At 35.1% G+C, this 25716-nt stretch overlaps 1 protein-coding gene and 1 long non-coding RNA gene across 4 annotated transcripts in view; one reads left to right on the top strand and one right to left on the bottom strand.

Annotated features, from left to right (window-relative positions):
• The window catches only part of LOC140624574 (uncharacterized), a 39624-nt gene extending 35379 nt beyond the window's left edge, over positions 1-4245 (top strand). For both annotated transcript variants that reach the window (XR_012024049.1, XR_012024050.1), the window contains exon 3: positions 920-4245. This is a non-coding gene — a long non-coding RNA (uncharacterized lncRNA). The remainder of the gene's footprint in view (positions 1-919) is intronic.
• LOC140624573 (sodium channel protein type 3 subunit alpha) overlaps positions 1-25716 on the bottom strand; it is a 104105-nt gene that overhangs the window by 66183 nt on the left and 12206 nt on the right. Inside the window, exons 2-5 of one of the 2 annotated variants that reach the window (XM_072811484.1) lie at positions 20267-20457; positions 10304-10614; positions 4935-5053; positions 1886-1975 (exon numbers count right to left, since the gene is read on the bottom strand). In XM_072811484.1, the coding sequence (XP_072667585.1) occupies positions 1886-1975; positions 4935-5053; positions 10304-10564 (470 nt within the window). In that variant the 5' untranslated portion in view covers positions 10565-10614; positions 20267-20457. Of the gene's footprint in view, positions 1-1885; positions 1977-4934; positions 5054-10303; positions 10615-20266; positions 20458-25716 lie in introns of both variants that reach the window. The other variant, XM_072811483.1, reaches the window with a different exon arrangement.

Raw genomic sequence — 25716 nt, 5'->3', positions numbered from 1 at the left:
TTCTGTCTCTCTCTAAAAATTAAAAGAGAGAGACCTGAATATTCAAGGAATAATATTCAAATGTCTTCTTTACCTATATTTTAATAATGTTATACAAATAAATGAGACTTGTACATGTTTAAATGCTTCAGTAATTTCTTCTAGGAAAAGTGCATACATAATAGTTTTATATAAGTATGACCATTTGTTAATCTACAAATCATAAATGATAACTAAGAATTCTGTTAAATTGCTTGCTTCAGCATAAGAACTGGATTCTCTACTAAAATGATTTCTAAGAAGCATTTCTAAGTTACTATAAAAAAAATCTCTAATATGTTAAATCACTGTCAAATGATGGCTTAGAATAGTGTATTAAATCCTCATCGAAGCTATAAAAACAGAAATAGAAGTGGCACTATTTGTCATAATAATTTATCTCCTATTGGATATTACTTTTTAAAAATATGACAATAAAAAGAACATGCTAGAAACTTTTTTCACTAAACCTTATCATTATATTCTATTACACAAAAATAGCCTACATAATGTAAATACCTTCTATTTCACTAAATTATGTATTTCTTTGTCATGAATAACCTCACACATGACTGATAACTTGGGGGAAAATGTTATAATGCGAAATTATGTTACTTAATGCAAAAATTTCCCCCAGCACATTGATGTTTTGGATCAATTAGTGGCATCCTTTTCCTCACACTTAAATAGAACATCCTTAGCATTAAAAAAAAAAAAAAAAAAAAAAAGAACATCCTTAGCATTAAAGGAAGATCTTAGTACTAATGCAGAAAGTTGACATTGAAGAGCCTTCTTTAGTACAAGTAGAGGCTAGTTTAACGTGCCAAAGAACTATTGTGCTTAGATCTTCCTCTTTATGTTAAAATAATAAATCAAATGTTTTATTTTATTGATATTATAGAAATATCCCCAGGGTCTTCATCTTCAGGGGAGAAAGGACAAGGCCTGGAGTCTGAGACTGGCTGCGATTTTTAGGTATAGAGCTTTAATTGAGCCAATATCTTTTTCTTGGGATTGTTCCTGTGTTTATTAGTGTTCTGATTACAAAGTTTCATAAGTTTTGAGTGATCTTCTCTTAATCATGTTTTCCCCTTACGTCCTGTTATTTTTTTAGCTATGATTTTGTAGAGACCTTTTATTTCTTTCATGGTACACATTTAGGGTGTTTTAGCACACATGCTGTATCTAAATAAACTACATATCTAAATATAACTAAATATCTAAGTTACTTAAACACCTAAATGTATTTTTCTAAATGTAATGATATATAACCAAAATACCTAATATAATAATATTGTGCTAAACACTTAAATCTGTTTTATGAGACTATAGCAATAATAGCAGTATACTAGAAAAAATATTTTATTCATCACATTACTCAAATGGTCATTTTTTAAAAAAGATTTATTTATCTATTTGGGAGAGAGAGAATCTAAGCAGATTCCGTGCTGAGTGTGGAGTTTGATAATGCGGGGCTTGATCCCCAGATTGTGAGATCATGACCTGAGCCGAAACCTAGAGCCAGATGCTTAACCAATTGAGCCACTCAGGTGCCCCAGATGGTCATTGTGTTTTATCTAACATGCATAACTATGATTGAATTTTAACTTTTATGCTAAATGTTTGATTTAGTTTACCAGCTGGTGTATACTATCATGAATTTGTTGGAAAGAATACTTACCCCATAGAAGAAAAACTCCCCCTAAGAACTTCCCTTATCTTCTTTCATTTTATGGAAATAACTTTTTCTTAGAAGTTTTTAGCCTGACTCCAAACAGTGAAAAACTTAAGTTAGACCATAACCATAAGGCGATTGCTAGAGAATTTGAGTGTGCATTTCTCATTAGAAGAAGTCATTCTTACTTACTCTACATTCTTCGTCCAGTCTGGAGGGTTACTCAAAGTCATAAATACGCAGTTGGTCAAAATAGTGCACATGATAAGCATGCTGAATAAAGTAGGTTATAGTTAAGGAATAAATAGTATATTATCATGGCCATTTACAATCCATACAAAAAAATCATCAATGAAGTTATCTGTGAAATCTGTCTTACTTATTTGTTTTAAAACAATGGCAAAAGTAATAAGAAACTTCAAAGCCTGTCATACATTCTTGGTCTACTCATTTTCATTTTACATGAAATGTAAAATTTCACGGAACTGAATTTAATGGAAAGAGATCTCTATTTGAAGCAATGGGAATTTTGTATTCTAATCAGTTATGTAAAATAGCACTGCAAGGGGAAATAATATTCCTTTTTTAAAAAGAGATTTTATTTATTTATTCATGAGAGACACACAGAGAGAGAGAAGCAGAGACATAGGCAGAGGGAGAAGTAGGCACTGTGTGGGGAGCCTGATTCAGGATCACGACATGAGCCAAAGACAGACCCTCAACCACTGAGCCACTCAGGTGCCCTGGAAATGACCATTCTTTAGTAACTTCACAATATAAGTGTAAAATTGTAAAAAATATGAATGTAATTATATGTGGTTGTACTTAGATATAATTTAAAATCACCACTGACAGAAGATTAACGAATGCAATATAAAAACCCTGAGAATGTCTACCCCAGTATTTTCAAAGATTACACTGATTGAGAATTCTACTGTAATTAGCTATTTTTAATAGTCTTATTGTGATGAGACTCATTCTTTTAGTGTTTATAGCATAAGAATAAAGGGAGAGAGAAGTTTTTGCTGATAAGTTACTATTGTTTTCTAACTTTTTATTTTTACTTTAGACTGTGGGGGAACTTAATGGGCCATCTAGATACCACACCATACAGATAAACGCTATTTTGAAAACTTCCTGAGAATTAGCTGTAACTAATTTCTCTTAAGATCTCAATCAGACTTCACTCTAAGGAAAATTATGATTATTTTGGGGGTAAATATTTTATTTAAAAATATAAATACTTACTGATATCAAACCATAGAATGAAAAGAGTTCAAATGAATCTCAAAAAGTGAAGTCTTATTTGCCCTATTTCTAGGTTAACCAATCTTTTGTCTCTCTTTTAGTTTTTATAAGGCTATTTTGAATCTATCTATATAAAACTCACATTTTTGATTAAAAATCTAAATGTGACACAGGAAACCATTAAAATCCTAGACGAGAATACAGGCAATAATTTCCTTGACATCGGCCATGGCAACTTCCTACTAGATATATGACCTGAGGCAAGGGAAACAAAAGCAATAATAAACTACTGGGACTTCATCAAAATAAAAAGCTTTTGCACAGCAAAGGAAACAATTAACAAAACTAAAAAGCAACCTACAGAATGGGAGATTATTTGTAAATGACATATCTGATAAAGGATTAGTATCCAAAATATATAAAGAACTTGTAAAACTCAACACCCCAAAACCAAATAATCCAATTAAAAAATGGACAAAAGATATGAATAGACATTTTTCCAAAGAAAACATACAGATGGCCAACAGGCATATGAAAAGATGCTCAACATCATTCATCATCAAGGAAATACAAATCAAAACTACAATGAAATATCACCTCAAACCTGTCAGAATACCTAAAAATAAGAACACAGGAAACAACAATTGATGGCGAGGATGTGGGAGAAGGGGAACCTTCTTGCACTCTTGGTGAAAATGCAAACTGGTGCAGCCACTCTGGAAAACAGTATGGAGGTTCCTCAAAAAGTTAAAAATAGAACTACCTTATGACCAGTAACTGCACTACTAGGTATTTACCCAAAGGATACAACAATACTGATTCAAAGGGGCACATGCAACCTGATGTTTATAGCAGCATTATCAACAATAACCAATTATGGAAAGAGCCCACCTGTTCATGAACTGATGAATGGATAAGGAAGATGTGGTGTACACACACACACACACACACACACACACACACTGAAATATTATTCAGCCATCAAAAAAGGAAGAAACCATGCCATTTTCAATGATGTGGATGGAGCTAGAGTGTATTGTGCTAACTGAAATAAGTCAGAGAAAGACAAATACCATATGTTTCACGAATATGTGGAATTTAAGAGACAAAACAAATGATCATAGAGGAAAAGATGCAAACCAAGAAATGGACTCTTACCTACAGAGAACAAACTGATGGTTACCAGAGGGGAGGTGGGTGGGGATGGTTTAAATAGAGGATGGAGATTCAGGAGGGCACTTGTGATGAGCAGTGTTGTATGGAACTGTTGAATCACCAGATACTAATATTATACTGTATGTTAACTAACAGGAATTTCAATAAAAACTTAAAAAAAATTTTTTAAATGTTCATTCTTAAACACAGCTTCTGAATACCTTTCTATTTTATCATTACCTATTTGAGAATTTTCTTGAAATCACACCTATTCCATCCTTGTTTGTATGGTTTTTGATTATCATTGTAAGTAATCTTAAGTTCAGTGATTTTTAAGTACATATTATTAAATACATAGGCATATAGTAGTTTAATAAATATTTAGTAAAGGAAGGAAGATGAACAGACCCAGATGCTGAAGATACAGACCCAATTAAGGCATAAAAGTGTGAATATTTGGTAATATAGATAATAATAGTAACCACAATAGGCTACATTTCTTTAGCAATAATTATGTATGATCTACTTGAGGATAATAAAAGTGTCAAGTAGATTTGCTGTTGTTCCTTCTACAGAGTATGATTCATTTACACATTCACTAAAATAGTTCATTTTTTCTTCTAAACTCATAATAGTCATTCTGTAATCTTTTTATGAATGGCAGAAAATCAATGAGAAAAACAGATTGAATAACAATGTCACCATCAATCTCAAAGAAATTATATATAATATATAAAACAATATATGTAAAATATAAATGTATATTAAAAATATATATTAAAAGAATGACGTTTTCTATAAAATTAAGCACCAGTACTCAGTCACATGAAAAGGATATGAGTGTACCAGAATCTTAATAGCAATTTTCCTAACAGGGTTTAGCGGAGTTAAAATATACAAGGCAGAGGTGGCACTGAATCGGAAAATTGCCTTCCCTTTATTCAATACTATAAAAGTCTGAAAAAGAAAATATTAGAAAAAAGTTACTAGATTACACAAATGGCTTACTTGAAGAGCTTAAACACATGAAGAACTTTTTACCTGATTTGTTTGTTCAAACTTGTTTAAACAAGTTGGTATATCATAAATACAACATGTTTGATATTTCTCCCCTAAAATAACATATAGCTATGAATAAACATATTATTTACATTATCTAATTTGTCTCTAAGGTTTCAATTTTCTGATACAAACTGATGATCCTACAGAAAATTATTTATCAAATTGTAACTTTAAAGACTCCAATTTTATTTAAAGCTTACCATCTGTCTCCAGCTTTGGTAACTTTTTCAGATTATTCGGTACATATTGCTACTAAAATAATCTTTTTTATTTCAATTATTTCAAGTCTTTGAACTCTAAAGTTTGTGAAGCCTCTCTATTTCTCCTATGGTAGTTGTCCTACTTTAAAATGTTCAAACACACTGAATAACCTGGTTTAGCTGATTCTGTAGATCTGCTGGTAATACTGAAAAGGGGCAGCTGCATTGAGAATTAAGCTTAAATACATCATTTCAAAGGGCATTCTGTAGCTAAAATCCTATGACCTGAAACCTATAATCATCAACTTAACATTTAAGCTATGCTATGTGGTGATTACCCACCACATCTCTCTAGGGTCATCTTTTAGTTTTTCCCACTATAGACATCTCTAAGACATCTCTGCTCCAACCACTATAGTCCACTTGTCAGTTCCACTCACAACCCTGTCAGCTCTCCCCTTTGATTCTGAAAATGTGTCATAAAATCCTAGAGGAAGGAGGTACCTGAGAGGTTATCTAATATAAACTCCCCCCATTTCAGGTACATAGCAGGCCTGACAATGAGGTCCCACTGACTATTATATCAAAGGTTCTTAGTCTTATCTGCAAATTAGAATCTCTTGAGGTGATTTTAAAATCGCCAGTATTTGGGTCCCACTCATAACCAACTGAATCCATTTCTGGAGGATGGGCACAGACATGGATATTATTCTAAAAATTTCCTCAGGTAATTCTAATATGCAGCCAGGGTTGAAAAGCCCTACTCTCAGAAAATGTCTTCAGCTATTAAAATCACCTCCTGCATCATGTCTTTCCAGATAAATCATTGCCTTCTCATCACTCCCTAATTGTTTCCCTTTACCAGTAAGTCTTAGTATATTAATTTGTACACATTGGCATGTTGCTTGTAATTACAGTCAAGTAGCAATTTACATGTAGGGTTCATTGCACTGAAGACTAGGTTAGAAGTTGTTATAAACTATTGAGCATAAAAAAAACCTGTAATCTACTTTTTCTCCATTTTTTTCACAGTATTTAATAGTGTGGTTTGTACATAAATACTTGTTTTAATTAAGTGCAGGCTTACTTCTAAGATGCCATTTACCTTTAAGACTTCAATATATCCATTTGTTTAATAATATGTTCTTACTCTTAAACTAAGGGCTGTATGCCATACAATCATGTTCACTGACAACATGGTAGTGTTTGAATAAGTAGACAGAAATATTTATATTGTGAGTATAAGGGACAGAGAAAATAATTTTTCCATACATTGCCCTTTTGTATTCAAGACCATGGAGCCAAGCAATACTGAACCAACCATTTTCCATGTATTGCAATCTATAAATTTGAACGATTCTAGAAAGAGGGCAAGTAAACTTCTTTACTAGCATGGAAATCATCCATAAGGGACAGTGGATATTGGAAAAACTACCCCCAAAGCACAAATACATTAAAGGATTTTCTTGAATCCACAGGATTAGATCATTTAATATTTCAAACACTCTAGATCCATTTAAGGTATTCAATGATGTAAAGTTCACCATAATCTAAAGTGCATTTGTTCATGCTTTTGTGAAGCAATTTCTCTGAAAAGAGCAGTTACCACTAGTAACATTAGGAGATGAATTAATTTTTAAAAATATCCAAAAACAGAGTGACAGGAATGAACTGTCCCTTTAAACATGAAATCCTCTGCTCTCCCAAAAGATTAGCCTTTGTGGAACTAATGGGATTAAAAATGACATGCCAAGGGCATCTTCATTGAATTTACAGGTTCTGGAACAGAGGAAGCCTTAAGAAGACAATTTCAGTTTATTTCTGGGGAACTACACCTAACACAAAACCTTGAATTCTGAGAAATGAGGAATAAAATACTAATACTCCATATAGTGAAAGAATCACAAGGAAGACATTTGAACTTTGGGATTCTGAGGTTATTGGAGTGTACCTAAACTGAAAGGTATTATAGAGAGTAACAGATATTGGAGGGGGGATAAATAGTATCAACTCCAAAATCTGATCGCCAAGTAATGGTAAATACTGATGTGACTTAAAAAAATGACTACATCTTGGTACTAAGGTGATGAATGTTATAGCTAAAAGCATGTCAAATTAGTTGCTGTTTTCTCTGGAATACTGCTTGCTTTTCCCCAGATAAATACACTTCTTACAGGTGCACTAAAATTTTTATTACTTGAGGTAAGAGTAAGTTTTACATCTCTGAATAAGACCAGATCGATCAGAGAACCCAAAACAGTATGCAACCAATTTTTTTAATGTTTTCTTTCATTTTATTAATAAATGCCATATATAGTTTTGCTTAATGCTGAAGAGCTCTGACTGCTTAGGTTCAGTCTCTGAATTCACTGCTTATCGAATGTGACTTGGGCAACTTACTTCCTCTCTGGACTTGACATTGCCCATGTGTGAGATGAGGCTAACATTGTATCTGCTTGACAGGTTATTTGAATATTAAATGAATTACGCCTTTTAACACATTGACACAGTGCCTGACAAAGTAGGAGCATGACAAATGTTAGCTATTATGATGATCACTGTCACTATTCTTCAGTTATTACCTGGTCAACTTAAATACCATTAAAATATGTTGTGATGTGCTTCATCTGGTTATCTGATTAAATTATGTATATAGGCTATATCAGATTTAATGGTAGCAACCTGTTAAATAATGCTTTACAGTTTTAAAATGCCTTTTACTTCCATTATTCATATAATTAACATAAACTTCATACTATGTTTTTGAATTCCAGAAATTTTCCATTAGCTTCCTATGTTAGCTCACAATCACAAACTACCTTTTTCTTCAATAGCACCCCAGTCTTCATTTTTATAGGTACTTCATAAAGAAAAGCGGTGTACCAACAGTAAAAAGTAAATAATATAGCTGCCTCCCAAGATGGACCATGGCCATGAGGAATAAATCAAAGTCCAAGTCTGGTTTTCAGGGAGGAAATAAAAACTGACTTTGTTAGCACACAGAGGACAATTCTGTTTCTTAGCAGCAGACTCACATTAACCAAGCTTGAAAGGCTGACATACAAAATCAGAATGCCAATCTATTTATTTACTAAAACAAGATGTTTCACTGTCACATGGACTGAAATAATCGCAATGGCACAACCAGCATATTCTTTCCTTTCAAGCAGATCTGTGGGAAGACAAATTATAAGGTCTTTGCTGAGGGTGGAGTCCACACAAGCCGACTTAATCAAATGCCGCAGAACGTTTAACGACACCTCTGTTAGGTAGCCCTGTGTAGTCCCTCTACAATGAAAATAGTCTTGATTTGGCAGGGGCGGGGGGATGCTTTCAGGGCTACTACTAAAGATCTGTCTCCCGTGGAAAATGCCAGTGTTCATCTCTGTTACTCTCCCACTCCTTAATCTTACTGATTTCCTGTCTTAAGGGCACTTCCCTTCCTTAAGTAGCTAATACTTCTAAGCATGTCAGAGTGAGCATACCCTTGTGTCTTAAAGATATCTTTGCAAATATGTACTTCAATCAGTAATTCTAAGGAAAATTTTGTTCTAGTTTCTCAGGGGAATGTCTCACTGTCATCATCATGTGCAATAACGTACCTAAATTTCAAACTTTACCTTATCACTTCTATAGTAAAGTACTGGAATAAATTAGTTTTAAAAATATGTGAATCTGTATTAAATGCCACTTTTCATGAAACTAGTTTCAAAGGAAAAAGAAAGGGCCTGTTTAACTATTTGAATTTGTTTTGTGATTCATAGAAAGCGTTTTAAAGCTTGCTATTCCAAGTGTGGCCCGTGAATTATAACAGCAGGAATCTCACTCAAGGACTTGTTAGAGATGCAGGATTCTCTGGTCTCACCCAGACCTCTGGAATCTGAATCTATATCTTAACAAGATCCTCAGATGATGTGTTTACACATGCAAGTTTGAGAAGCCCTCTTTTCGGGCAACAGGGTTATTTCCACATCTGGATGGTTAACTATCAGGATTTTTTTTTTTTTTTTTACCTTATCACTGATCTTATAAGATTAAATTGCTTTTAAAAGGATTGGTTCTGATTAATAAAGGTATTCAGTATCTTCTTTAAACCACAAACCATCAATTCGTGGTGATATTTTATTTATCTTTAGTTTCTACAAAGACTTGTTTTTATGCTTATGAATGTGAAATATAAATTGTGGTTGTAAAATGCCAAAATATCAATTAGATGATGAAGATTGTATCATCCATTTAAAAAAATGTTTACTATAAAACTCTGCACAGTTGGTTAAACTTTAAAAACTAGTTAATTCTGACAGAATTATGTGGTTATTATAGCATTAGGAAGACAATAGTCATAACTAGATTCAGATCATATGTAGATAGAGAAAATTGAGGGGTTTTTATCTTTTTTTTTTCTCCGCAGAGTGATGTTTTAACAAAAAGTAGGTGTGACTGCGCTTGTCAATGTATTGTCTTCCTATTGGAGGTTGCTTAGTAAGATTATTACCTTCTAGAAGACAAAGCTATTGTGAGGAAACCTCAAGCCAATTAAGAACTAAACAATAAGAAGTACACATGCCCATAACTGTTCTTTTGCATGGCTGTTCTTCTGTTGTCTATCTCGTGCTTAAAAATGTCAGTGATAAGAGATATTTTGCTTTGTTGGTGTCAATTTTAATTTTGACTATTTCAGGTACTGTGGAATTGTAGAAATTGTTCATGTCTCATATCTCTTCACTGTAGCCAAATCTTGACTTCACTTCTTATCAGTGTTGTTGCTGCTCATACTGTACTTACAAAGCAAATGGAAATAAAAAGTATAAAATCTTTAACAGTAGAAAGCCTATGATGTAGTATACATATGAGCCAGAGGAAAGTCTATTAAAGTTAGTGTTTAATTAAAGACTGACATTTGGAATTATAACTTAACTTTTGAAAGTATAGAATCAGTACTCACTTTCTTACTAATATAGTACGGGTCCAGGTCCTCCAGGGGCTCTGACACCATCTCTGGAGGGATGTCTCCATAAATAAATGGAAGGTTCTTTCCAGCTTCCAAGTCACTGTTTGGCTTTGGTGTGTTCTCGTCATCCTCTTGTTCTCTCTTGGGCTTTTTGGCTTTCTCTTCTGCAGCACGTTTTTCGATAGCAGCAAGAGATTCTCTAGTAAAAAGGCGGAAGCTGTCAGGGCCCGGGGGTAGCAGCAGTGCCTGTGCCATCTTTTCATCCTGCACATTTAAGTACGTTTAGCTCCTTGCATACGAATTGCCTACCAAAGAGAAAAAAATGCATCAGAGTTAGGAAAGCAAGTGAGTGAGAGGTATTAAGAGAATCAACCAAGATGTTATTTAATATTTCTTCTAGCAATTTTCTTTGCTAGTATATTAATAAATGACTATTACTTTAATTTTTTTTAATTTTTATTTATTTATGATAGTCACAGAGAGAGAGAGAGAGAGGCAGAGACATAGGCAGAGGGAGAAGCAGGCTCCATGCACTGGGAGCCCGATGTGGGATTCGATCCTGGGTCTCCAGAATCGCGCCCTGGGCCAAAGGCAGGCGCCAAACTGCTGCGCCACCCAGGGATCTGACTATTACTTTATTTGTGGTGAAAGATTCTTTTCTTCAATACATGGACTTTTCTTTCTCACTGTACGGTATAAATATTTTACAATGTTCCTTTGGGGACTCTTTTAGTAACCTAATTTTTTTTTTTTTAAGATTTTATTTATTTGAGAGAGAGAAAGAGAGAACACGTGGTGAGGAGGGGCAGAGGGACAGAGGGAGAGATAGAAGTTGACTCCTTGCTGAGCAAGAAGCCTGATTAACCAACTGAACCATACAGGTGTCCGTCCCTTCTTTTCAGCTTTTCACCTTGGATCCTTCTGATGCGATGTGGAATATATTTCCTTTTCCAGTATGCTGTTCTTCAACTATTCTAAGACACTTTTCTTATTCTTTCTGAATCTTCCATTTGGTGTAGTGGTTAGAAGCATGGACTAGGAGCTAGGCTCTCTCTGTTCTTAACCCTGGCTCTGTCATTTATGAGCTGTATGACTTTGCAAAATGTAACCCCTCAGTGCTTTCATCTCCACTTATAAAATGTGGATCCTATGAGAACTGACCTCCTGGATTATCATAAGGAATAAATGAATTTATTTACACTAAGTGTCTAAAATAATTCTGGAATTGGTAAGCACTGTCTTGGTGTCAGCTATCATAATCTAATTATCCTTCATTCCTTCAGCTGTTTCCTCTATTGTGGTTTCAAGCATCCTCACAATTCAAGTCACTTTCCTTTAAGTAAGGTCCTGAATTAGTGGAACCATAGCTGACCTTGGAGATCCAGGAGTGGGCTAGTACAGGGGCATAATCACACATGACAAGCAACTATCTGAGATTAGAAAGGAGAGAAGGCAGACACATGCAGTGGCCCTGCTCAATTCTCCAGGAAAGGTAAAAAAAAAAAAAAAAAATTGTGCTAGAAATATGACAAAAGTGAAAAACATACAAGAAGCTGGCTACATAAATTTCAAAACAAGTTAACAGTGATTTTATTTTGCATTGTGCCAAAAATCACATTTAAAAAATCAAGGTAGGAAATAGAAATAATAACAACAAAATACAGTGAATACATCAGTCATCTTATAGAACAATCTACAACCATGACATCATCAAAGTCATCTGTGACATTTTCCCTATCCTAACTACCCACTCCCATCTCTGCCCCCACACTTATTCTGGTCTCCATAATAGTTTATCTCTAAATGGCCTGCTAATTCTTTGCTGTTTATTTCTTGGTTATACTAAGCTTGCAAACAATAAGAGACTTTAGATCTTACGGCAACATAAAAATGATAATAGACCAAAAATGATTATAGATCATTATACATGCTTTGAGTTTATATCTGAATCACTAGTTCCCTGGTCTGTTCTGATGACTAAAGTGTTTATAACAGCTGTGTCTTTTCATTGAATTAGTATTTAAAATATAACATTGTTATATTTTCTGTTACTATGAAGGTATATTCTAAGTAAGATAAAATAACAGATGTCAAAAAGCTGTGCCATTTCTTGCACTAGTTCTGAAAAAGAACTGATTTGTCGTGGGATGGGGCTTTTTGGGTTTTTTTGTGTGTTTTTTTTTGTACTCCATCAAGGGAACTTAGAAGGCACAAAATAAATAGTTGATTACTTTTTTATTAAAATAGAATAACTAGGGACACCTGGGTGGCTCAGCGGTTAAGCATCTGCCTTTGGTTCAGGGTATGATCCTGGAGTCCCAGGATCGAGTCCCACATTGGGATCCCTGCAGGGAGCCTGCTTCTCCCTCTGCCTGTGTCTCTGTCTCTCTCCCTGTGTCTCTCATGAATAAATAAATACAATTAAAAAAAACAATAACTATTCTCAAACCTTCTAATTCAACTATTTGGTGCCTTTTAAATTCATGGCAAATGGCACAAAGTAGAATTAAAGTTTTTAGCTATTTTATGTCCATTTTGATGTCCATATAGTGCAGTGCTAGGCTGTATGGAATAATCACATTATACCCTTGAATGTGGAAGGAGTTTGCACATTAACTGCAAGCCTTAAATACCCAGAGAGATGTGTAATCCACCCGTCTCTCATCACCTTTCATGAACTGAATGGGTAAGGTTCTTACTAAATGCTAAATGAAAATTAAATAGCATGATGAAGATATCTTTCTTTTTCTTTTTTTTTTTTTTATCTTAAGACATTTCTATGGAACACCGCTGGTTTCTTAGGGGACAAGAAAGGTTACTTTTATATTTGAGCATTTAATTTAACTAATTTTTGTTTCTTTATTTAAAATGGTATGAAAAACATGCAGCAATCAGAATCTGAGTTTTGGGTTCATACTGAGACTGTCACTAACGGTTTGGACATTTAACTTTCCTCAACCTTAGTGTCATTGAAATGAAATACCTTACCATATATGTAGCAACACTTTGCCACAAAGAAATAACCAATTATACTCATTTAATTGGAGTTCCCTGGTTCCTAAGTTTTAAAATGAAATTAGGTTAAAAATAATGTGGAGATATTTTAATAATCTGTATAGATTACTTTGATTTGTCTAAGATGACATGGAACAAGGAACCATCACAGAATCACAAAAATATATTTAAACAAATAATTTTATACCTTTCTGTTCACTTATCAAGGACTAGAACAAAGAATTTGAGTCTTGGTCAAAAAGAAGTAAAGAAGTCTTTTTGAAACTGCATATGGTTGTCTCTAAATCCTGAGAAGATAGGCCAGTTCCATTCACTTGGCCTTTCCTCTAAGGTGAACTAAGATTTGCCCAATATTTGGATAGGCTAAGACATTAAAAATCACAGTGAGGGGAGCGTCTCATGGCTTCTCCTGCAGCTTTGCTGTTTAGAAACATCTCATAGTTCCATGGCAGTCCTATTTTAATGTTTTCCTCTTCTTTCTTGTTCTTTGTGAGCCTGTTATATAGACCTCTTACATAATTTTATTCCTATTAGAGCAGACTTTTAAAATTTAATTCCTACTGATGCCTTGGTGTGGGATATATATTATTAATGAATCTATATGCATTATAATTTATTAAAATACATCAAATTTAATATGCCAAATTTTTTCCAGAGCTGTCCTTACAAGGACAAAAAAAAGATTAAAAAAAAAAGATCTGAGGAGATGATCTCTTTGATTAAAAACCAAAGTGTGTGTGTGCATGTGTGTGAGTAAAGGAAGTGCATCCCTCTGTTAATCAATAAAAATAGTATAGTTCAATTAATCCTATAATAGGGATGGACCACATAATTTTAAACCTGGAAGGATTAGGAACGTTTATTCAAGATATATTTATTGAGGGACTACTGTGTATCAGCACTATTTGGACTAGGCATCCATGGTCCCTGCCACTAAGGAGCTGACAATCTGGTGTGAGATGTTTATACAAATAATTATAATATAATTATATAAAACTGATTGTTGTCTGAGCTCGATAAATGGGAGCAATTTATTCTGCCCATGTAAAGATGGGAAGGGAAGATGAGGGAAGTTTCCCTGAGGAAGTTTTATAGACTAATTGGGATTTGACCAACCAGTGAGTTGGTGGCAGTTGGGAAAAAGTTGGTAGGAAGACATAACAGTAGAGACATGCTAGGCTGGAAGACAGTATATGCATGGGCCCAAAATAAGAAAGGGCAGGGAGAGCTTGGAAGGGGCTAAGAAGTTCATTATGGGTTGAGACCAAACTGCTCAAAAGGGAGTGTTAAAAGCAAGGACTGAAACACTGATAGAATATAGATCACCAAAGATCTTGTACAGCACGATTAGTAAGCCATGGACGGGGAGTGCGGGATCAATTTGGAGTTTAGAAAAAATGGTGGCAGTATGAAGGGTAGATAGGTGGGGTGATCCTAGAGCAAATGGTTTTCAAATATTTTGGTTTCAGAATACTTTTATACTCCTAAAGTTATTGACAGTGTCAAAGAGCTTTTGTTTATAGGGGAATTATCTATTCATATCTACCATATTAAAATTAAAAAATTTTATAAATTTTATATAGTTAATAATAATAAACCCTGGTATGTTTACATCAAAAGCATGTTTTTAACAAAAATAACTATATTATCACAAATTTAAAAAAATGATGTAAGAAAAAGGAATTTATTTTAAATTTGGGCAAATCTTTTTACTGTCTGGCTTGTGGAATACAGCCAGAGTCTCCTATCTGCTTCCAAGTTCAGTCTGTTGAGATATGTTGTTTTGATTGAAGTACATGAAGAAAATCCTCTCTCTCTCTCTCTCTCTCTCTATATATATATATATATATATATATATATATATATATGTAGCTGGAAAAGGAAGAAGTATTTTACCTCTCTTTTCAGGCACTTGTGAATATTCTTCTTTGATACACACCAAAACTCTCTACAAATGAGTTTCTTGAATTAGTTTCAATGTGGAATCTGAAACTGTATCATGACCTTTTTACTGATTTTACTTTTTGGATGGATTTTGTACCTTCATGCATGGATCATTTGGAAAATATTGGCACAGTGTTAGGCAGATTTCCCCAAATTTGACAAATTTCATTAACATTCAAAAATCACATTTGTTAATATCACCATTATTCTCATGAGAAAGTCACAATATATTGGGAGGCTGTCTAGTTCGCAGCAGCAGGTAAAAGTTTTCCAAAATTCCAATTTCCACTTGAAAGCTCAAATTTTAACATTGACAACGAATGCTGTCATTTGCTTTTCCTGAAGTGACAGGCTTTTCCTTTGTTCATTTTTTAGAAAATATCTGCTAAATATCTGAGTCTGAATAACCATAGTTTGTCAGTTCTTTTTTCAAGTGAAAATGGTGTTCCATGAAAAAAGAAAAGGTGGCTTATTCAACTCCTGACTGACACAATCACACAAGTGCTTTTCCTTGAGAATAGCCATGGAACTGCAAGATGCAGCACAAATGCTTTCAATTTTTCAATGAAATTTTTCCAATTTCATTGCACATGATATTAAAAACACATATTCCTTAGGTTAAGATTGAATAAAATTAATATTTACTTCTTCATTAAAGATATTCTCATATGAACTTTTCTCTTACTGAAGGGGTGAGATGGTGAAGAAAACAAGGATCCCTTCTACAGTTTGATGTTGCTGCCTTGCTTCCTGCTAAGGCATTAGCAGTTTCACTCCATGACTTGCACTATCAGTAAAAAAGGGCAAAGGTCATCTTGGTATTAGTATGAGGAAAATAGGTTAGACCTCATTGCGTCCCACCCGGAAGGGACTCAGGAACCTCCAGTTGTCCACCAAACCACCCTTTGAGAACTGCCCTAGAAGGAAACAAGATGGACAGCAGGAGTCTAAAGGAGAGGGCAAGTGAATGTGACTAGAGCTGTACTATTTAAGAGCCTAGACATGACAATCAGAACCATATTCAAGCCCTAGCTCTGCTACTTTCTAGTAGTGTGACCTTGAGCATTTTTTTTAATCCTTCATAATCTTCAGTTTCCCTATCTGCACGATAAAGATAATGACAGCAGTGGTAGCACATACTTCACAGAGTTAATGTGACATTAAATGAGAACATCCTCCTAGAAGGTGAGCATAGTGCCTGGAAGATAGTAGGCTGTGAATAATTCAGAGGAAAAAAAAAAACACAGAGGATTGTATTCAATGCAAAATTAGGAGAGAGAAAATCAATGAGATTTTACGATCCTGATATGTGGCTTGATGAAGAGATATGAGGTCAAGCTCAATCCCAGATTGGCTTAAACCGCAGGTTGTTATTAACCCAACAGAGAAGTGGAGGGTTTGTAGGGCATGATAATAAATTCTGTTTGGGATTTATTTAGTTTGAGATGCCTGTGAGACAGCTGGGTATGTAATTAAAATATGAGTCTGAGAATCAGGAAAGCCGTCTGGGCTGGGAAAATGTTGATTAAAGAGTCACTGGTTGAAACTGAAGATAAGAATATGCATTACACTGTCTAGGAAAAAATGAAAAGATACAAAGACAGGACTCCTGTGACTACCAGTTTTTAAGGAGAGGAAAATTAGACAATGAAGTCAGAACAGTTACATAGATGCCAAAAGAGGGATTTTGAAGATGCTAATTAAAAGGCATATATTGGATTTGACAATTAGTCAACTCCCTGCATTTAAAATAAATGAAGAACAGGCACAGAGAAGCTAAGTAACCTTCACTGAGACGTCTACTGACAACACAAATTGTTGCTCTGAGGCAAAACATTTTCCACACATTCTATTCTTGACTGACTTTTCCTATTACAGTTGACATTTTTATCTTGAATCTTACTATTGTGTGATTTGATTTTAAAGATCTAAGCTGTAGATAAATAACTACAGAAAAATAGGTATATATAGTTCAATTCTGTTTTCCAGGCTCACATTATCTCTATGCTATGATATTAACATAAGCTTTTAAAACTATATGAAACCAGCAGATATTAATACAAAGCTAATATTTGTTAATGAACCAGAATCTGAAAAAAAAAAAAGGGGCATGGTAAATATTTGGGATATGCCAAGGCATCAGTGAGGCAAGGACAAAGTATTTTTCCCCATTACTCATATGGCCTGTGAGTTCTCATCTTGCCTAATTTCGAAAATAGCAGACAGTTTGGAAAATCGCATTGTTTTACAACCTGTTAATATCAATAGTTTCTCTCTCCCTTTGTAAGAATCTTTATGATTATGTTACAACCAAAATCAATGAATTCTAGTCTGTTCCCATGGCGACAAAATTATGTCAGAGGCTATAAATTTGTCATCTTCAAGGGTGGAAAGCTGTTCTGTGTCATACAACTTGAGAGATCAGAAAAAACAAAACCCACAATATATTTTCATGTCCTTGATAATGAGAGAGCAATTTGTTGGGGAAAGACTGGGTCCAATGCTGTGTTTTCTTGGTATCAATGAAAGACTATTATAGGAAGTACATAATCTAAAAGACAAAATGGACTAACTACCCTTCCTTTGAATAAAGTTACTAACATTTTCTAAAGGGGTTTTTATTTTGGGCTAATGATTATCTGGCATTTAGTATATTTTCAGGTAGCATATGTGACAAAGAGAATAATAATTTATTAAAGGCATATACAGAGCATTTGGCACATTATAGTGATAACTACTGGACACTCTCTAAGGCAGGGTTAAACATTATTTTCATTATTTCAGAAGATTTTTGAAATAACATCTGATTGGTGTGCTTACCTAACTAGATGGCTTTGAGAATTAAATAGTAATAGATAAACCTCTGTTAAATTGTTGCTTTGTCTTAGATACTCTGTCAAGTAACTTATATACATTAACTCACTTAATCTTAAGAGGTTTAATCATTTAATCTTATTTAACTTCATTATTTCCATTTTAGAGATTAAAAAAACCTAGGTACAGGTAGATTGGATAACTGGTACAGGTTACAAAAGTAGTATGTGAAGAAGACAGGATTTAAACCCATGTAGTTAAGGAATAGCTATTCATTTCATAGCTCCAAGCCTATGAAATGAGATTTTTAGGTCATGTGTTCAGAAATGGAATCTCCCAGGGAGGTTACTATGTATTTAGCCCCATGTTAAGAATGGAGTGGTGCAGTCTAAGAAATGGAACAATATGGTCCTCACCTTTGTTTTTAATGTAGAAGGTAAATAGGAATGAATTAATAACAGATATACAACCCACATCTGATGGAAATATACTGACATATATTTTAAGAACTTTAGAGATATTTGAAGATAAATTAAAAGCCCAGGCTAGCTTCTTATACATCATTATCTCTTGCTTTCATTGTAGTGTTAAGGGATTATGGAATACTATTGGTCTGAATTAACCTATCAAGAAAGTAACTCTATAGCAAGGATATCACTATGATATGGCCAAATACAAATGAAACTTAGACTTTCTTTATCACTGTTCCCTTCCCACTAGCTAAACTCATGATTGTCCACACATAAATGTTATATGTTGATTTGCGAACTTTAATAAGAGGATAATAAGAGAATCTATTTCTGCCTTTCTCTACCTGGACTCAGTGGCATTCTTCTGGAAGAAAGAATAACTGAGTATGAAAGCATGAGCTTATTTCTGTCATCAGAACAATTTTTTTCATGGATAATAATTAGTTTCTAGGAGTCCCAGTGATTTTGTTCTTATCAGACAGCTATAAGCTCAGAGAGACAACTGCTAACTAATAACAATTAAGCCAACATTGTAATAGACAAAGTGTTGGTTTTATTAGCTCCTGAATTTTTCTACTGCATGTTTGAAAACTGAAGATAATTGTGTGGTCAATTCCCAACGTCCATTCTTTTTTTTTTTTTTTAAGATTTTATTTATTTAGAAATGAGAGACACAGAGAGAGAGAGATGCAGAGACATAGGAAGAGGGAGTAACCGGCTCCTTGCTAGGAGCCTGATGTGAGACTCAATCCCAGGACCCCACGATCACGCCCTGAGCCGAAGGCAGACGCTCAACCGCTGAGCCACCAGGTGTCCCTCCCAACATCCATTCTATTCCAGACACCTTCTCCAAGCCCCGTGCTGATCATTGGTTCAGGAGTAGGCTTGCAGTCCAGTTCTGGCCAACAGAAGGTGGGGGGAAGCCTGCCAAGTGAGTGTCTATAAAAGGTTTTCTCACTCCGAAGAAAGAGACCAAGGAGGAGACAGACTTCTCTGTCCCTTGGACCTTATTGCCTTGGGTTCTGATACATGGCACTACTTCAGTCGACTTACAACCAGCAAGGATGCCATTCTGAGGGCAAAGCTGACACACGGAGGGTGGAAGATCACAGGGACAGATCTACCCCTGGGCTCTTGATGGATCGCTCAGCTCTTGGACCCAAACAACCTCTGCACTGCTTGTTATAGTCAATAAACATCTTTCTTGGCTAAGACAGTTTTAGACAGTATTTCTAGTTAGTTGCAGCTGATACACCAAACAAGTAAATACTCCTCAGCCGGTTCAAAAACTTGGCCAGTTCAGAAGCCAACTTACAACCAAATGCCACATAATTGGATGTCCTTTACCCCATGCAAACAGGTGAGCTATGCAGCCAATTACCAAATAAATACAATAAAATGCAAGTAAACACAATTCTGGGTGTTTTACTAAACACACAGGATGAATGTCTTTTAAAAAAATAAATGAAAAGCTGGGTTAGTTTCTCCTTCTTACATCAATACCTTTGGCATCATTTCACTCCCTGAGGTAATCTCTGCCATGTCTCAAGTGTTTGCCTCTTTGGAGGGACCAACTAGCAAGGAGGGAGTTAATCACCCTTGTGCTGCCCCTCTTTTCTTTTTTTGACCTGATAACAGCTGCCCTTGTTAGCTAATAGAGAATTTAGTTTACCTTCCACAAACACAAATTTATACCCCCTGGTAGTTCAGATACCTTAGTTACAGCACCTGTTTCTGGAAAAGCTTCAGGCCACTTCTGGGAATTATCTCATTTGTTCTTATACTATCCCTAGAAGAGATTCTGTATTTTTATTCCCGTAAGCCACTCTGCCACAAATCCTTGACAGATATCTCATCCCTGATGAACTCTGATGTGGCTTGGTGTCAGCTTTCTTGCTCCATAATCTGTGTAGAGAGGGAAACAGGTGAAGTTAGTTCAGCATCTTTGGCATTTGGATTGAAATTGGTGCTCTGGGTCTGGGTCTGGGTGCCCTGACATGCTCCAAGGAGGATGGGGCAAAAAAAACACTGCTAGTATCCTGGGGTGGGACATTTCTTTCTTCGGCAGCCAGAGCTCCAGAGCATCTTCTTGTTCTTCACTTCCTACTTCCTTTCCTCCTTCTCTGCACTTTACTCCCCCTTTGTGTCTTCTCTTCTCTTTTGGTCTCTTCAAAAGACCAAAGAAGTAGATCAGTGGAGCATGTGGTCTGCATTGTTCTTGTGGGTCATTATTCTAGTTCATTTTTAGCTCCTTTTCCTTTCCACCTAAAACCCCATCTGATTGGCTAAGATAAGACCAATAAGCCTTATTCAGTGGCTTCTAAGACTAAATTTTAGACAAGCGGAGATGAAAAACTAGCATGCTAAATGAAGGCATAATATTAACCTAAGTATGACAATCTGATGTCCTATTCCTTTCAGCTATAACTGTTAGCAATAACTTAGCCCAGATAAACCAGTAATTATTTTAAAGGGCAATAAATGTAATTTTAAAATCAATTAATATTTAAAACAATGCTTACATCAGTTCACTTATTCAGTGCTCATAAGCCAAACTGGTAATTGATCCTCACCAATAAATCTCCCTTTTCTTTTTTTTTTATTTTTTTTAAATCTCCCTTTTCAATTTACTGTGACAAAACCATTAAATCTCACCTTTCTATTTTATACATTTTAAAACCTTTCTCTCCAGATGAAAACTCACTCTTAAGCCGTCAACATTCTCTTAACTGTCATTGAAGTGATTCTTTCTAAAGCACATATCCTGCCCTTATTAAAAATTGTCAATGACCTTCAATGACTTATAGTTACATTAGCAAAATATGCAGGCACCTTTATGACCTTCCCCCTGCCTCTCCTCCCTTACCTTCATTTGGTAATAGCACAGATCTATCTCTGTCATTCACTAGCTACGTCACATTGAACATGTTTCCTAACCAATCCAATTTTTAGTTTCTCATTACATAATGGGGATTACAATCCCTAGAGAAACAGGGCTCTTGTTAGAATGAAATGAGATATATATTTCATACACACACACACACACATATACCCCTGTAAGTCACTCATATAAGAGCTGGCATAAAGTAGGTTTTTGTAAAAGCTGGAGGTTTTAGTAGTATTAGAAGTAGCGATAATAGTAGTAATAGTCTTATTGGTATTAATAATAACCAGACAGACCCATGCATCAGAGCTTGAGATATTAATTTGTTAAACAAATGTATAACCCTTCAATATATGTTCCCTTTACTTTAGAGTCGCAAGCTATTTCCCTTCCCCAGAACACAAGTAACTGAGTTTAAATATCTTCATTTCCAGCCTGACATATAATGAGGCTGATGTTAAAAAACCAAAATGTCAATTTAGATATATTTCCAAAATGCTTGTCATCTTTACTCTGGAAACAAGGAGGGGGATAAGGTAGGAAGGGTGAATATCCAAGGACACTAAGAAGTTAAGGAGGAGAAGGAAAGTAGTTTGAGAAAGATCCCCAAAAGTTCTGCTTTGCTTTGGTTCTCTCTCCTCTCCCTACTCTTGTGAAAAATCACTGATTCATGGATCAGAGAAAATGATATCCTATGGCCTGGGCTCTAAATGGGAAGGATCTGCCAACCCCAAATATACATGGGAAAAGGTAGTGATTTCTGTATATGGCCTCATGCTGCAATTTAGGCCTCATACTTCAAGTTGCATTGTGTCTTATTAAGATCTCTGTCTCAGTCATTTTTAAAAGCAGACTATGAAAAAAAAAAAAGCAGACTATGGCTCACAGATGAACTAATATAAAATTGGCCTAATTGAGTTATTTAGAGAATGAGGATTCTTTAAAGTAGTTCTGAACTTCAGTGGCATAGGAATCATTTGGACTACTTGCCAAAGATACAGATTTCTGGGTTCAATCTCTGGAAATGCAGAAAAAATTGGTTTGGGACATGGCCCAGAGATCTGCATTTTAAACAAGTTCCCTAAATGAATTTGGTGCAGGTAACACATGGATTACAATTTGAGAAGGAAATGAATAGAGGTTACTAGAAATTTGAGATGGGTGCTTCACACATTCAAGGCTGGAATTCGGCTCTAATGTTCCCAATAGATAAGAAAAAGTGGAAGCACACTCAATTTAGGAAAAAGCAAATACACAATTGTGCATAAAAAGACAACTTTCTCTGAGAACTAAGCAAGAAAAGAAATTTTGCTTAGGACATAACATAAAGGACACTAGGTAACGTGCTTACTGGAAGTCCTGAATGTAATTACACAAAAGACCCATACCAGATTAAATCAAGTAAGTCTTCTATTTATGGCTAAAATTAGTTAAACTCAGTGAATTCCATTAAGAAGGTGATGAAATAAGATGCTTAAGAAACTTTACTCTCAGATTATCTACTACAAGTATTGGAACTGGAGATCCCCCCCCCCCCCCCACACACACACACAAACACAAATTTTGAAATGACTTTCATATAATTTCAGCATTTTGGAAATTAAGGGGAAAGTCTTCATGACACAAATGAGGAAGTGGTAGCTCAGAGAATATGATAAGGCTTTACTCTGAAAAGGGTGGGTGTCTCCAGCTGAGGAACCTTAGACAAAGTTGCTTTAATTTTAATTTTCTTAATCCATTTATATTAGTGTTATTAATTGTAAGACTAATGCCAACAATTTAATTTTATAGAGCTAAGTTTAATTGTTTGTATTCCTTTCTATGGTACTTTAGTTTATCCTGACTATTTATTCTTTAACACTGAGTCTCAGTGTTTTTAAAGAATCTTTGTCTTATTCCGAGTTGATTGCTTTTAGCCATAATTTCTCCACGTTAGTTTATCTTATCACTGCTTTTGGCCATTTATGCTATTTTTGTTTCTTTTGGGAAAGCCTGTCTTCCTATATACTCACAATACGATGTACCTGCTTTAGAATTTTCCAGATCAATACCACCTCTGTCATGCATTAGCTGTAAAACTCTGGGGACTTAGTTAGCTCTTTGTGCAAAGGCTGAAGCAGATCCAAAACCTCTTACTGGGGAACTCACAGACTTTGCCAGCCAGTCTCTGGCAGCATTTCCCCACAGGAAAGGGGCAGCCTTCCATCTGGGTGGGAAAGCTGGTTGGCTCTCCAATGTCTGTAATCATCCTACCCTACCAGCTGCTCATTTGGTTTTTAAGACTTGAGGCCCTCATCAAGGGGACATTTCCAAATGGCCAGATCACCAAGATATTATGACATGAAACACAGAAAGTTTGTCTGGAAAGTAAACCATATCTCCACTCCCCTGGGTGCTCCAGAGTTTCTCCTGGATCAGATCTGACCATCAGAAGGCTTCATGGTTATTCACATTAACCTAAAATCTGAGATTTGTTTCTCTGAGTTGTATAAAATTTATTCCTGCCTTCACTCTAAAAATGTTGAGCCCAGGAGGCTCAGAGCTAAATGTATATTCCAAAAGAGTAACTTCATTAACCCACAATCTTCACAGGTTTATCGCCTCCATTTTGTCCATTTTCTTTATCTTCAACTTTCTATTGCACATGGATTTAAAAAATAATATACTGCTGTTATATTTTTATAAGGAGATGGGATATGATGTCAAATTTTTCTACATGATTTAAAAGATTTATTTGTTCATAAGCATGAATCCATGCTTCTTATGAATAAATTGATTTTCTCAAGGCATATACCTTTATTATGAAAATAAATGCTAAAAATTGAACTTGGAAACCCAGTATCCTAAAATTGAAAAAGATCTCTCAGCCCATCTATTTTCACCATTTAAGTTTATAGTAGTGGTTCTTCATATTTAGCTTCAGAGTCATCTAGAAGCCTTTTTGTTAAAACACAACTTGCCAGGCCTCATCCCAGAGTAGCTGATTCTATAGATATGGGTGAGGCCCCAATTTCTGCATTTCTAACAAGTACGCAGGTGATGCTGGTGCTTCTGGCCCACTTTGGCAATGAGTGGCTAACAGACACCATAATTGTATTAATTTTTTTTTTGAAGTTAGAGACATATGTGCCATTAACATTGCTCTCATTTTTAGGATCTCTCAAAGATGACAGTCATAGCTTCTTCAGGCTCATTTGTTCATTCATTAATGTCTTGTGGTAAAATTCCTCTGAACCCAGAACCCTGGAATGATTTATGGCAGTATTTCACAAAAGCCTGCAGTAGCTTCCTGTCTCCCTGCTCCCAGCCTATTTTCACCAGCAGTCAGAGAGATTTGGGAAAAATGGAAATCAAATCATGTCATTCCTCTGACCAGAAGCCTTCAGGAGTTACCCAGAGAAAAGGCCTAACTCCTTACAGTTGCCTATAAGGCCTTATGATATGGCCTTGCAGTTACTAGTTGAACTCCTCTCATTCTGCTCTCAGCTTCCCTCACTGCTTTTCAGCCAGATTGGCTTCTGTCTGTCCTCTGCACCTGCCAGGCACATATATACTGTTGCCTCTCTCAGGAATGTACTTCTCTAGGTAGTTGAATCCCTCCCTCACTCATCTCTTTCAGGTCTTAGCCAAATGTTTACCTTCTCAAAAAGAGACCTGCAGTGCCTCCCCTTCCAGCTTTTAACTGCATCCTATTTCTAAAGCGCTATGACCTTATTATATACTACATAGCTTACTTATTTGTAATGCTTATTATTCATTTTCTGTCTCCCCTGAGTAGAACACAAGCCTTGCAGGGGCCAGAATATTTGCCTTTTTTGGTCTATTTTTTTCATCAATGAATCCCAAGTGCTTAGAACAGTGTGTGACACATTGTAGGTGCTCAGCAGACATTTTTTGAATAAATGGATTTTTAATTTTGGTTTCCCCCCCAAATTTAGTAATTTTTATTTCAACTTACTTACTATATAGAAATTCAACTTACAAGTACTCTTTAGAAAGGCTTGTATTCTATTTATGGCAGCACATTTTATAATAATAAAATCTAGAAAAAACAAATATCCACCAACGGGATTGGTTGAGTAAATAAAGTAACTTAGTTTTGTATCACATGGTCATTAATGGGATAAAACCAGAAAAAAAAGCCATGGAAGCCAAATTCTCTATGGATACTATATTTCCTAATTATGCAGTCCTATTTAATTTAGATCAAAATGCATGCATTGAAATCTTGATTATCTCAAAGGTAATTGTATAAATAGGCTAAGTTTACTAAACTCTTA

Source organism: Canis lupus, chromosome 34, assembly GCF_048164855.1.
Source record: "Canis lupus baileyi chromosome 34, mCanLup2.hap1, whole genome shotgun sequence".
NCBI classification, from domain to species: domain Eukaryota; kingdom Metazoa; phylum Chordata; class Mammalia; order Carnivora; family Canidae; genus Canis; species Canis lupus.
The sequence above is the reverse complement of the archived record's forward strand: the minus strand, read 5'-3'. Positions and strand labels throughout refer to the sequence as shown.